Genomic DNA, 14,833 nt, shown 5'->3' with positions numbered 1-14,833 from the left:
TACCCACACGACCACTGCTGCCACCCACGGCTACGTGGCATTCTGCTGACATGGCTCAGAGCTCGGTCACAACCCAGGCCATCATCACCAGCACTGGAAACCTCCATAGGGGAGCGGAGAGATGCTCAGGCTGCAAAACTGCACGTGCAATTTGCTCCTCCACGCTCAGCCTAACCGGTGGGGTAATTGGACGGACCTTGCTTAGAGGAAAACAATTAGTTCATATTTGTTAAGTGCCCTGGAGTTAATTAATTGCCATTGACTCATTAGCTAGACTTCAGCCTCCGTGCGCAGCTGGAAGCCATCCCTGCACGGTGCAGCCATGCACAGCTCCCTGTGCATGTACTTTACCTCCTCTCCCAGAGCCTGCATCCCCTCTCCATCCCCAGGGTGGCAGGAGCAGAGCAGCTCCCACCCCGAACCACAGCAGCGATGCTCCTGGAGCATGCACAGTGCAGCCCTTTGAGATGGATGTGAGCAGCACAGGTGTTGGCCAACCCACCCTCCATCCCTCTGCAGAAAGCATTATTGCACCCCAAAGAGATCCCCATGGCCAGACCCTCATTGCTTAGCAAAGCACCACGCTGCTGGGGCACCTTCCCAGGGTCAGAGCCCACACTGAGCACCCCAGGGGGCCGACGGCAGCCCAGCACACAGAGCTGGCCAACAGCAACAAACTCGTGTGCGAAAAAAAACTCAGCGAGGAAGCAATATTCAGCTTGACTCTTCCCAAGCTCCTTATTGTAAACAGCGCCGCGGATGGGTTTGTTTTATTTGTTTTCATTAGGAAAAACACAGCCCGGATGGTCCTGCTGCTTCGGGCAGGCGCTGTCCTCGTGGGGGGGGGGGGGGGGGGGGGTGAGCTAATAGCACTACAGAGCACAGCAACCCTATGGAAACACAGCCTGCAGAGCTCACCGCAGCCAAAGTGCAGCCCCGGAGGCTGAGCTGGGTGGCACTCAGGTGCCCTGCAGCAGCTGGGATGCAAGCAAGCAGCTGGGGATGGGTACATCTCACATGCTGGTTCCCAAGGCAGCTGTAGCCAACACAGGGTGTGGGTTAGGGAGAACCTACCCATCCTCACCTCCCACCCCGGGCCGGTAGCAGCATTCAGCCCTAGTTCCATCTCAGACAACACAAAGGCAAGCAGAGCCCAAAGCCAAGCCGAGCTTCAGACACCGCCGAGTTAAAAATACATATTTTTCAGACAAAAGTTCAGTCCCCGAATAGTAAGAGAATCCAGGAAAAATGCAGCAGGCCCAGCTGGTGGCTGGTTTCCAGCACCTCCCTTCGGAGGAATCCGCCGAGGAGTCTCTGCTAATCCACCCAGGACACACCAGCATTTCTTCCTTGTGCAGTGGGGTTGGGTTTGGGGTTGTTTTTTTTTCCATCTGCTCAGCAGATTTGACATTTGCTGGGGGACCGAAGAGGGGCTGTTGTGTCCTTGTCACAAAGCCAGGGGCTGCAGGTAGGGAAAAGCAGGGACAGTGAGCGCTCTACAAACTACCAGCAGCAATTCCTTGCCTCAGTTTTCCCTCCCAAAGCAGGCCCATCCTTCAGAGCTGTGCTTGGGCTGCAGAGGTAAAAGCCTCCCCCCCCCAGCTGCTGCTCAGAACAGCTCCTGGAGGAGCACAGCTCTGTTGCAAGGCTCTGTTCATTGCATGGCTCTGTTGCAAGGCTCTGTTTGTTGCATGGTTTTTGATACCTGTCTGGGATGCAGCAAAACCCTGATTTTCAGCAGCTCACATGTCACAGTTCTCTGCTCCATGCCGACCTCTCCAAAAGCATGTCCCAGCCCTGGTCATGTCCCAAAAGAAAGGAAAAAAAGCAGCAGTGGGAGCCAGTAATAAATATAATGATGTTAATAGTGCAAGAGGATGGAGCAAACCTGTTCCAAGCACACTGTCCTGCAGCTAGATCCTTTATGGATGGTAACGGGAAGGGACACCATTGGCATTACCTCATGTATAGGTTTGCTCTCCCCAGAGAGACAGCAGCCCAGACTGGGGCACACAGACATGCATGGCCCCAGCCTGGTCACACATAGCCCTGTGCCCCCCCTCAGGAGCTGCTGCTGGGCCAGCACTGCCCTCCCTCCCAGTGATATGCCCACGGAGGAATTTGCACTTCATTCTTTGACACCCGCTTTAATTATAGGTCTCGAGTTGGCTTCAGTCTTTCACAAGAGCCTGAGCTAATTTCCTGATCCCCTTTCCACGGGAGGGTTTGTGAGTCACTCACTCCCTCTGTATACAAACAAAGGCCAGGGGGGGGGGGAGGCTTTGCCAAAACCCCAAGTGCTGCGGGCTGCCCCAGACCAACAGGGACACCAAACCTCAGTGCTGCTTTCCCCCTGCAAGGAGAGCAACAGACAGGCAGGACAGGGCAGGAGGTGACACCCCATACGTGCTAATGCAGAGTTCCTGAAAGGCTCATGGCACACAGGGACACTCCATCCTCACCCACCAGTCAGTCAGTGCTTCCCATTCTCCAACAGCAGAACACTGACGACCTCCCCCCAAACCTCAGTCAGAAACCACCTCCTTAACTACAGCACAGTAAGGACTTCAGCTGTCTGAATGTCATCGTCACTCAGTTCAAGGGGACGTGGGAAATTCTCAGCAGCCAGGTGAACCCCTCTGGTATAAAAGCATTCCCAAAGGCACCGCTGCTTGCACTGCACGGTGCAGCTCAGGGCACAGGGAAGGAACTCTGAGCTCACAGCCCTGCACTGCCCTCATGGAGTTTTTCACCCCAGTCATGAGACTGGGCGGACGCAGCTCAGGATAAATCATCAACCACAGTGACAGGACAGAACCAGGAGGCTGTGCAGGACTGCTGGTGCCCGTAGCTCAAGGGGAACCCACTGGAGTCAAAGCCTTATGATGGAAGCTTTCCAGGCCTACTGTAGAAAAGCAGCCAGTCCCTTGGATGCTCACTGCAAGGATGAGCATCTGTCATCACACAGCATCTCCCCTTTCCTCTTCCCCAGCCCCAGAACTGAGGGTAGAAGAGGAAAGAAAACCTGTACATGTCGTTGCTGAGCTGCAATGACAGCACGAGGAGAGCAGTGGGGCACAGCCTCTTCCCAGCCACAGCTCCTCTGAGCCAATCCTCATCCATCCCAAATAAGCATCCTGCAGAGGGATCAGCCCAAGCACCCGTATCCCCACGGGGTCCCTCCATCCCCAGGGCAGCTCTCAGTGGAGGGATGTTTCTCCTTTCTTCTCTTGCAGGATTAGACACACTTCTTTTCTCTCGTTGCTTTTCAAAGGAGAGGCTTTTTATCACCGCTGATCCCCGGGGGGAAAAATCTTTTCCTCTCGCTCCTCCTCCTCCCTCCTTCTCTCACAAGGGGAGAAGTTTGCCTTCATCTCAATCTCTTTGCTGACAGGCACTATAAGGACGGATGGACTGACAGACAGGGAACAGCTCTCCAGGTCTCCCCCCCAACCCCTCCCCGCTGTGGTTTCCCTGCCACCAAGCACACCCAGGGCCGGCCCAGGAGAACGCCCAGCAAAATCCCAGCTCCTCATTTCGAAAGCCCAAAAAGCAATTGCGAAACCCACCCAACTCTGCAGGAACAGCAGCAACACACAGAGCTCCGAGCGGCCGCAGGTGCTCCATGCTCACCTGCCTGCTCCTCCCACCCCCCCCCATTGCTTCCTTAGGGCTGCAGTTCTGTTTTCCAGTATTAGATAGATTTTTCTCCCCCCCCCCCATCCTCTTCCTGACTGCTGCAGAACAGATCAAACCAAAGAGAGGAAACCGACGCTTCGAGCTGGCAAAGCTTTAGACATGCACAGCTATTTTTATGGGCCACTCGCATGCTATGAGTGTGCCTAAGAGTGGGGACTGCAGCACGATGGGGCTCTACAGGCATACAAGGCTGCCCACGGCCATACACACCCCAATATGAAACCCCATTGCACTCAGAGCCTCTGAGCTCTCCTTGCTGTCACACCAGCAGCAAAGTGCGTGGATTCTGATTGCCAGCCCCACTTCAGCTTTTTTTGTTTTCCCCCTCTTTATTTTTAGGCATCCCCTTCAAACTATAGAGGAAATCATCCAAAAGAAGTTTCTTCACCCGGCCTGTCAGCTTGAGGAAGTGAAATTAAAGCAGGAAAGGAAAAAAAAACAACAACAACACCAACCTGAATCCTCCTAAATCACACATCCCCGCACACCGAATTGGAGAAATCTGGGCATGCCTCCAAAGCCAAGTAAATGGATGATAAACAAAACAAACCTAGCTCTACCCAGCAATAAAGGCTTTCACGTTTGGAATGTCTCACCCTGGAATCGCTTCTATTGACGGCACAGCCAGGGGAAGCCATTGGGCTCCCATATGAAGCTGTGCCTCCCCATATCCACCCGGACCCGCAATGCCAGCCCAGTGCTGAGCTCTGAGTATCAGCATCCCTCCCGCGCTGGCCTCGTGCCCTCAGAGCTGAATGGGGCCTTTCTGCAAAGAGTATTGAGGCTGCAGGAAAAGCCTGCCCAGCCTCAACCAGAGTGAGGAGAAAGGGGCCTGGAAATGGCAGCAATGCCCTGCAGCTCGTGGGAGCTGAGCTCTGTGCACCCTGCAAGTCCATGGCCCTGTTGGAGGATCAAAAAACAAAAGCAAAAAAAGGCCAAAAAGATTAAGGGTGAGAATGTTGGAATAACCCCCCTCCATACAAAGGAGGCCTACAGGAGAGGGAAAAAGCAGCAGCAGGTCTCCTTTTTAAGCTTTAGATGCTGATTCCCATTGATATGGATGCAGCAGAGCCATGCCCACCCCCTGCCCGCTGCACAGGGTGAAGCTTTTCAGAGCATGAAGCAGGAGAGCCAAGGGCAGCTCCCAGCCCTGGGTGAGATGATGTGCCCAATGGAGAACAGCCCGGTGCTGCAGCTGCAGCCTCCTCGTGCTACAACCAGACTTTCAACCCACACTGTACAGCCAGGTTGAGAGTCAAGGGGCCAACAGCACAGCCAGGAGAAAGCAAGATGTGGGACCACATGAGGGACACAGCACATGCATCACCCCTTTGGCTGCACCCTGCCTTGTTCCTCTGTTTGCTTCCCAGCAGAGATTGCCACGAAACAGTTAAAGGTTTTCCAGCTGGGCTCACTGGTTTAAAGTCCATCAGGCATTTTCCCATTGCGGACTTTAGCCCTGGTGCACAGCCACGATAACACAGCAGTGCCACAGGGCAGCTGCAGGATGGGTGCTGCCAAGGTGGGCGTCCCCTGCAGAACACAGGACAGGAAACTGCAAACCGGGACTCAGAGCAGCGTGGGGTTTGAAGGCAGGGTGAGGTTTGAAGGCAGGGTGAGGTCACACGGTGCTGCTGCAGAGCAATGGCAGTGCTGTGCTTATGGGGTGTCAGACCCCTACTAGAGCCCCACTGACAGCACCGTTCTATTGCTGCAGCCCCTCTGCCACCAAGGCTGCACGTATCCTTTTTTAAAAGCTGGGTGATGTAATCAACTGGTATTTATAATGCTGAAAACATCCCAATGCTCCATCTCTTCCAGCTCCCAAGCACACTGTGTACTCTTAATAAAGTAATTGCAATGATGAATAGCTCCTTATAACATTCCTCTTCTGCAGCTACCGATGGGGCCAGAAGTTTCTCCTAACTCTCCTCCAAAGCACATGCAGGATTTCACCTTTTCACAGTAAAACATATACCAAAAAGCCTGGAACACAGGAACTCCTGCTGCCCACCCCAGCCATTCCTATTGCCTTCACAATAAAGTCAGCAAATCACTGCACGTCAGTCCCAGCCCTTAGCTCCCCGCTGGGACCCTCAGCCTACCCAATGGGGTCAATGACAAACACCGACTCCAAGGTTAGGGGAGGGGGGGGGAGCACCCGCAGCCCCCAGCCCCACAGCTCAGGGCTCCTTTCCACAGGCTTTGGAGCAGGGCTGTGGGTTTAATCATTTGCACAGAAGTCCTTGTATGCTTGTCCTTTCCACGCTGATAACTATGAGACAGGCCAACACTTTCTTTTTTTTTTGGTAGAGTCACTTTTACCTGATTCATTTGTACAGTCCCCAGCTTTCCATACAGCCTCTGCTCCCAGCCCCTCACAGCAGAGCAGTAGGGACAAGAGCATCATCCATCCATTGGACTGAACAGGTGACAAAAAGAGACCCGGGGGCCAGTGGGTCCAAGCAGCAGATCTGGCAGGTGCATGGATCAGTCCCACAGCGCCTGCATCCAGGGGATGTGTGGAGGTATGTGGGTTACAGTGCTGCTCCCCATGAGAAATCCCTGCCCTGCAACACCTCCTGCACACACCCAGAGGCCCCAAGGCTCTGCTGCAGAACCCAGACGTGGTGTTGCCTCCGCTCCCATGGTGCAGCACCCGGCCGACCGGCCCTGGAGGAAAAGCAGCAGCTGTGAGCAAACCAAGCACCCGGGCTCAGCAACCCCACGGTGACCCACAGCCTCCTGTTCCCACAGGTTAAACCTGCCCTGCAGGTGAGGCCCAAAGAGCTCTGGATGGGAACTGCTGGTTTGCCCCGAGCAGAAGCTAAACGGGATGCACCACCCTGGTTACCAAAACAGGGCCAGGTCCGACCCCAAAATCCCAACGAATTAAATCCATGTCTCCCAACCCTATAAGCAACAGAGAACCCTGCTAGCAGAGGGACAATGTGGGGTGCAGCAGCCCTCCAGCAGCCCCTCGGTGTACATGGGATGCTCTGAGCCCGCTGGGAGCTGTTTAGATAAAGTCTCTGACATTTGCAAACAATGGGTATCAGCTGGCCTGGGGCCAGGCTATCTTGAGCAGGGATCACAGCTAAGCCTTCCTAAGTGCTTAAATGGGGGCCCCACAGGTATCCATCCCTGCAGCGTGAACTCTTCCCCCAACCACAGCCAACACTGCACTGCTCTGGGTGTTCAGGACAGACAGACGGGCAGACACAAGCCTTTTCTTTGCCAGGACAAGGGATTTAGTGCTGCCCTGTGTAGGACAGCTTCCAGTCCGGGTAATTGCTTCACACCCCACTTGGACAGCAGCATCCCTCACTGAGGCTCAGGACAAGCAACATTCATGGTACAAAGCATGGTACTGCCCTGTGCAGCACAGCATGCCCACAACTTGCTTAGGTGCACAGAAAACTTCAGCTTCTGACAGGTTTACCCCAACAGGAAAGGAGCCTGGGTGGCCCATGTAGGTACAGGAAACTCCTTTCTATCGTGCTCATCGCTCCGTTTCCTCTGGATTTCTTTAACCTTTCACTCGGGCCCTGATTTATGCCTTCACACTGATTTTTTTGCATGCATGCAATTCCATTTCCCTTTCTCTCTCCACCAGCAAAAAAACACGGCGACACCTCAACGCCCGCCTGGAGCAATGTCTGCAGGGAAACCTTCTGAGGATAGATGGCAGCGTGCACATATCCCTGCGTCCCAAAGCAGGGACTGTGGGGACACAGCCCTACAGGACACCAGGAGGTGTTTGCTACAAGGGGGGGGGCAAGCACAGCCCCAAAAAGCAAAAGATGGATTTAAAGTTGGATGGAACAGCCTTGCAACCAGGTGGGGATACAGCCTTCATGCCACCTCCATATCCCCTAAGTGGGGGGATTAGCAGCTTGTTTCCAACCTGGGAGGAATCCAGGCGCAGAACGTCAGACAATGTCAGGAAGCATCTCAGCTTCCCTGAGCTGACAGAGGGGAACGTGCCTTTGCTGAGGTTAAAGGCTCCAGGCTGCATCTGAGCACCAAGAGAGATGGTGTAAGGGGGAGAGAGCAGGGCAAGGGATGGGGCAGGAGCACAGTGCCACGCTTCAGGCTGGGAAACAGGAGAGCTGCAGGGTGAGAAAGCCAGGAGAGCTGCTCGGTGTTACTGCTACTGCACCAGGCAGGTCTCCTGCACAGCCACCAGCTCACAGCATCCCTGAGTCCTGCGCTGCACAGCGGGGAAATGAAGTTGCAAAGGTTATCGCTTGGGTGCTTGGCGGAGCAGAAAAACCCGCTCGGGAAACAAGCAGAGAAAGCAGAGGGGGTTGGGGAGTGGTAGAAGGGGGGGAGGAAAGGGGCTCAGCACAGCCCCATAGCCAAAGAGAAGGCAGAGGGCTCAGCCAAGCTGCTGTGCTCCCACTCCAAAAGAGACCCTGGGAAAACAAACACTGAGGCTGTTCTGAAAGTTTATCTGTTCTCACGAGAGCGAGCGTGCCTGACTCCACTATAGAGATGTCATTATTTTCATGCATCTGCCTTACCCAATTTTATTTAGTTGCTTTCTGCACCATTTCATGCTCATTCTGCTGCTGAGCTAGACAATTGCTTTATAACTCTAGGGTGCAATTTCACTGTCTGTGAGCCACACGCATGCACGGAACTGCACCTCCGTCCCCCCCCTCCCTCCCCACATTTGGGGCTTGCATTGAAATGCTTTAATTACCCCCCAAAAATAAATATATATCTCAAAAATGAGAGTGAAATTGTACATTACAGCACGGATAACTGTGAGGTGTTACATGGGGGGAGGACTACAGCCGGACACAGCAGCAGCTCCCCGTTAGAAAGGAGGATGACAAACCAGAGGGTGATTTTCTCTCTCATGCTCAGTGAATGTGGAGAGACGGAGCTGGGGGCCGGAGGGCAGAGAGCTGTGAATCACGCTGGGTTTTACGATCCATTGAGAGCCACACTTGAGCAAGTGCAGGTCGGGAGGAGGGCTGGATCTGCAGGTGTTGAGCTGCCAGCCAGCAGCTCGCAATGCACTCCAGCTCCAACCCCGCATCCCAGCCCCACTAAGGCACGAGGAGCTCTGAACTCAGCCAAGCAATGTGGAGCTGTGCACATCCCCAGCAGCGAGCACCTCCGGCACAACCTCTGCTGATACGCCGCTATCTGCCGCCAGCTGCAGCATTAGGGGCCACCTCTCCTCTGCGCACAGCCTCCAGCTCCCGATAAAGCCAATCCTCTTCCAAAAACAGGGCACCAAAATGAAGAGCTGGGGGGTATCCGTGCACGGAACGACCGAGGTGGACACAGGGGCTGTTCCTTCTGCAAGCAGCACAGCCTCTCCGTGCCAGCCCTTCCGCTCTTGCATCACCGCCGGCGTTGCCTCACCGCGCTCTGCAATGGGGACGTGGGAGCCGGCGCTGCCCACGAGACGAAATCGCAGCCCACAGAGTTCACAGCAAAAAAGAAACCCACACACACACACACACACACGGATATAAACACACACACACAAAACTTTCCGGCGGCGCTCACCCATCGGCCAAAAATGGAAAAACAAGAATGAGAAAGGGCTGCCTCTTCACACCACCAGCTGGAAGCAGGAACGCACCCAGCCTAGGAGCTGTTGGCAGCCCCACTGCAAAGGATCTGCCATAGAGCTGCAGGGCTGCCCCTCACCTCCCCCCCGCCCCACCCCCCTTCTTTTCTTTTAAGTCAGTGTGATCTGAAGGAAGCCAAGACTGCACGAAAGAGGAGAGCACCAGAAGTAACGAGCAGGCTGGAATGCCATTACTGTTTTATTGGTTGCAAATACCAGGGCTGAACCTTTTATCTCCTCGCTCCGCTGCCATCTCACACCCCATGCAATATGAGGAAGGGGTCACGGATCAGACCAGACCCAAACTCGAGGTTCAAACCATACAGAAAGTTGGGTGCAATGGCCCCCAGTGCCAGCCATTGGGAAACCCTGCAGCCCCACAGGGCAATGAGACTACCAAAGCTACTTTCCCATCACCACCAATGCAACAGTGGAAAGCAAGAGACTAACCCCAAAAGCACTTCGGGGGACCAAGCTCCCACTGTCACCTCACATTGGGATGCATTGGAGAGCAGGAGGAGGGGATGCAATCCTTACCCCAACAGAACCAAGACTTGGGGTGTTGCTTCTTTCCTCACTTAGAGCACTCAAATGCAAGCTTCTCCCCGCTCCCAGCCCTAAAAGCCACCTGAACCTCCAAGTGACCACAAGCCCAAAGCATACAAGCACAGCCCGATGGCATCACCACCACAAGGCCAAAGGCCCCCAAACCCCCCAGTAAATCCCACCCATCCTCCATGTCCCACCCAGTCCCATCCCAGCACCCAACCCCACACCCTGGGCTTTGGGCAGCCCCGTGTGCAGCCTGAAAAACCCAACCATACTAAAGTTTAGTGCTTAGCGTGGTCTGTTTGAACAGGATTAGTTTTTAACTCCACGTTAAACAGCATTTCAAAGTTGGGGAGGGGGGGGGGTGGAAGCAGCATTTGGGCTTCATGTGAACTGTCAGTATGGGAACTGCTCCCTGCTCATCCCAGACAACACCACCTATTTCCAAACGCTCCATTTCCAGCTGTTTCACCTTTTCCTTCGCTTTTTTCTAACCAAAACACAGTCCAAAAGGAAAAAACAAGGCCACTTCCCAGAGCCGGTCCTTATTTAACAAGAGGGCATTTTCAGTCTGAAAAATCACAGATCCTTCTGCAGGGCTTTCTTATTTGCAATATGATTTCGTCTGCTCCGTGCTGCCTTGATGTTCCAGCAGCCTTTGGAGAGACGCAGCCACTGCTCCTCCCTGCAGGCACAGCTTTGCTTTGAGGAGGAGGAGGAGAAGGGGAAGGGGAAGGGGGGGGGAGGAATAATAGCTGAGCAAAGAAGGAAACGTCAGAAAGCTGCTCTTCGTGCGCGTGTCAAACGTTCAAAGTTATTCCGGAGTCTCCGTGTAATAAAATACAGCAACTCCTGACAAAATCAATTAGAATAAAACCACCCGGGCTGCCTCCCCTATTGCTTTGTAGCTGGGCTGAATTGAGAGCCCCACTGGGTCTGGGAGGGAGCAATCAAGGAACTGCCAGCACTGACCCCACACACCACCCTGAGCATCGCTCGGCACCACGGGGAGACCCACAAATGGAGGAGGATGTGCTGGGGATGGGATCCATGCAGTAGGATTGATGAGAGCCCCATGAGGTGAATGAGGTCCTGGGGAACAGCCCAGCAGCTCCACAGTGCTATGAGGTGTCCCCAGGCACACACACGGCATTCCTAACCCCTCGCCAACAGCAGGAGAGATGTATCATAAAGGCTCTGGGTAGATGTATGACAGGGGGTCTGGGATATTCATCACACAGGGCCTCAGGTTATTTACAGCAAGAGCGATGCAGTGATTCCAAGTTCAAGAGCCTGAAGGGAATCCCTGCTCACACAACCCCATGCATTGGCACACTTTGGGACAGCACAGGACCACAGGCAGCCCCCACCTCACCCCACAGACACCTCCAACCCCTGGTTGGTTTTTAACCATCCCACAACCAAACCCAACATCCACCACTCCGGCACATGGAGATCCATCCCTACAGCCAGGGATATCAACAAAAAAGCTTGTTTTAAACCCATTTCTCCATCAATATTCACTTTCACCCTCCAGATGTGGGTGGGATGAAGGCAGGGCGTATTTGGATTGCCCCCTTTTTTTTTTTTCCCCTTCCTTCAATGGGAGCAAAAAGCCAATCATAATATTTGCGATGAATAACTAAAATTCTGCGGCTTTCTCCCCTGCTCTCCTTTATATAAATAAAATGCCCCAAACACGAGCAGCACAGATGCTCTCTCCAACCCAGCGGGACAACACGGAGTAACTTCAGGGACCCTCTGTGGGTTTATTTCACCATCTCAGCTAAGATTCTGATAAAGATAACAATTCCTTCCCAGCTTCTTTCGCATGTGTCAGTCAGGAGAGGTCGAGCCCTGAGCTCGGACAGCTCTGAGTGCATCTGTTCTTCATCTCCTGATCCCATAGGGACCCCAGAACCACTCAGCATCCCCCAGACACGGGCATGGTGATGCTCACCGGGACGCTCACCCAGGCAGTGACACACTGTGTGCATCCATCCTATTTTTCATTGCCCTCCTTATGGGTTTTCCCAGCAGCTAAAAGAGTGGGGGATTGCACACAGGTGTGGGTTCCCACTGAGCCAGGTTTGCACAGCATCCTCATCCCAGCACCAAGGGGTTCTCAGGACCTTCTGCCTCCTCAGGAGCAATGAGGGAAGCTCCTCAGGAAGCAATGAAAGGACTGCAATGGCCACAGCAAGGCATGCTTTTACTCAAGAGATTTGGGAAAAGGAGGCTGCCCGAAGCACCAAGCTCTGCTGCTTTCACACCCATCACTGACCCGACCTGGCTGCAGTTATAGAACAGAGAGCACTGGGGGCTGCAGAGATGCCTGGGGATGGGGAGTCCTGGCAGGAGCCTCTGCTTGGCATCTGCCACCAGCTGCCAAGGTGAGCAGCAAAACGAGATCCTACTATTAAAAGTGCCTGGTGCTGGCCACGTTTCCACCCATGACATCAGCGGGGTTATCTGAGTCTAACCAAGGGCAGGGCTTGGCCACGAGCCCCCACGCCGTTATCCTTTTTAGGCCAAACTGAGTTGAGATTTTGATGCAGCCAAGCAGTACCAGATCCCACTTTTGGCCCCCGGCTGCTCCAGGAAGGCACCAACCATCTGAGCTCGGCTACTTTTTGCCCAGCTCCCAGCCATTGCCCTGGCAGAGCACCCCAGTGCCATGCAAATAGGAGTGGGCTCCTCTCCATCCCCTGCTTAGGGCTCAGCAAGGACTTGCTGTGCTCCTTGCCTTCTCCAGCTGCCCACAGGCTCTGGGGCTCTGCCCACCCCCAAGCTCAGAGTAAGACCCAACTCTCCCTTTTCAATCTCAGCCCTTAGAGGCACATCTGAGGTTTCCAGCAACACATGACCAAAGGCCAACGGATAAAGTTGGAGAGTCTCTCCTGAAGCAAACCCCAACCACGCACTTCCATCAACTGCAAGCCACATTCTCTCATAACTTTGCATTTCTTGGTTACAGTCCCCCTCACCCCCCTCCTCACCACATACACATACAGTGTTTAAACCTGAGCAGCCCAACCCGTTGTTTTTCACTCACACCAGCATGCAAACCCTCTGCCAGACAGCAGCAAGGTGACACATGCTGCTCCCCCCCCCCCCCACCCCCCTTCAACATGACTAACAGCACAGCATGCTATCAGCATCCACAGTTAAGCTGGGCTCCCCAGGAAAACCCAGGCACATCAGCAGGGCCTAATCCTGCCCGTCCCACTCAGGGTCCCTCACCAAAGGAAACATCACAACTTTGGGCAGCCAGCCTCACTATTAAACCAACAGTGTGGGCACAGATGGGTGTTATCTGGGGGGTGGGGGGTACGTGACCCTGCATCCATCTGCTGACCCTATAACAGGGCTGGGATTCTTATTTTGGGAGGAGGGGGGGGGGGATGGACCCTGCAGGGAGATGCTTTCAGCCCCAGCACTAACTCTGGAGCAGGCAGAGCAGAGCAGCACTCTGCCATCAGCACAGAGCACTGCACAACCGTGATTCTGGGGGGGGGTGGAATACGGTAAAAACAAAACCCAAACAACACCCCCAACCCCCTAAAACCTTTCCGTTTCCAAAGCCTCAGCACTGATTTAAAGCCTCAGCACTGATTTAAAGCCCCAGCAGTGATTTAAAGCCCCGCCGGCCGCGCTGTGCGGTGGCAGCGCTGCGGGCTCGGCCCCAATTCCTCCTCCCAGGGCTCGGCGCCAGGCGACTTCGCTAAAAGTTTGTTCTTCCCCCTCCCCGAGCCCTGAGCTCTGCAATATCGCTTCTGCTGAACGCCAGACGCAGGGAGGCATTCGCCCTTAACAAGCCAAGACTTGACTTTCCAACACCGAAACGATGGCAAACTCCAGCTGGAAAGAGGGTTGAGAATGGAACTAAAGAGAGGAGGAAAAGAAAGGGGGGGGAATATAATAAAGAGAGAAACGGAGAGAGGAGAGCAACAGCCGAGGCAGCGCGCTGCCAGCCCTCCCCCCCCCTTCGGCCCCCAGCACCAAGACCGGGCAACGAGGGGGCTCCCCCGTTTGAAAATACCGCTTGCGCCGCCTCGCAACACAATAAAAATAACAATAATACAAAATCCAACCCGAGAGCGCAGAAAGGCACAAAGTCGACAGCCGGATGGGGGGAGGGTTGAGGGGGGGGGGAGGGGGGGGAACGGCCCCCAGCGCTCCCCGAGAAGGGGCGAAGCGCATCCCGGCTCCGGGCTGGGGGAGGCGGCAGCTCCGGAGGCTGTTTGCGCTCTTTTCTATTTTCTCTATTCCCTCCCCCCTCCTCCTCCTCCTCCGCTGTAGGAACCGAGCAGCCGCTCGAAACCCAACTCACCCAGTGGCAGGAAGTGTTTGGTGTCCATCGCTGGTGCTTAACTCATGCCAAGGGGCTCGGTGGAGAGCGGCGGCGGCGGCGAAAAACACACACACACACACGGCGAGCACAGGGGGAGGAGGAGAGCGAAATCAAAGCGAAAGGGGAGAGGGAGGGGGAAGGGAGGGAGGGGAGGAAAAAAAAACCACCCAAGGGGAGGAGGGAGAGGAGGAGGAGGAGGGCGAAGAGGAGGAGGAGGAGGAGGGAGGGGAAGGCTCGGCCCGCACGGCGGCCCCGCGCAGCGCAGGGCGCGCAGCCGCGAGTTGTGCAAACTCCCAACAATGTAACTCCGCGCAGCCACCGCGCGGGGCCCGCGCAGGGAAAAGAGGAGGGGAGGGGGGGGGAGGAAAGAAGGAAGGAGGGAAGGAGGGAGGGATGGAGAACACAGCGCCCTGGCCCGCCCCGCAGCGCCCGCCCCGCAGCGCCCGCCCCGCAGCGCCCGCCCCGCAGCGCCCGCCCCGCAGCGCCCGCCCCGCAGCGCCCGCCCCGCAGCGCCCGCCCCGCAGCGCCCGCCCCGCAGCGCCCGCCCCGCAGCGCCCGCCCCGCAGCGCCCGCCCCGCAGCGCCCGGGAGAGGAAAAAGGGGAGGGAGGGAGGATGGAAAGAATTAAAAGTAATAGTA

The 14,833-nt window shown here is 55.2% G+C and overlaps 1 protein-coding gene across 3 annotated transcripts in view; it reads right to left on the bottom strand.

The window, feature by feature from the left end:
• Nucleotides 1-14,343, bottom strand: part of RXRA (retinoid X receptor alpha) — a 72,993-nt gene extending 58,650 nt beyond the window's left edge. The window contains exon 1 of one of the 3 annotated variants that reach the window (XM_072352881.1): nucleotides 14,175-14,343. In XM_072352881.1, the coding sequence (XP_072208982.1) occupies nucleotides 14,175-14,202 (28 nt within the window). In that variant the 5' untranslated portion in view covers nucleotides 14,203-14,343. Of the gene's footprint in view, nucleotides 1-4,295; nucleotides 4,347-14,174 lie in introns of those variants that run through there. The other 2 variants (XM_072352883.1, XM_072352882.1) reach the window with 2 other exon arrangements.
• Nucleotides 14,344-14,833: the final 490 nt, after the last annotated feature.

This window comes from Excalfactoria chinensis, chromosome 18 (genome assembly GCF_039878825.1).
Source record: "Excalfactoria chinensis isolate bCotChi1 chromosome 18, bCotChi1.hap2, whole genome shotgun sequence".
In the NCBI taxonomy this organism is placed as follows: Eukaryota; Metazoa; Chordata; class Aves; order Galliformes; family Phasianidae; genus Excalfactoria; species Excalfactoria chinensis.
Note: the sequence above shows the minus strand (reverse complement) of the source record. Positions and strands in the feature narration are given on the sequence as shown.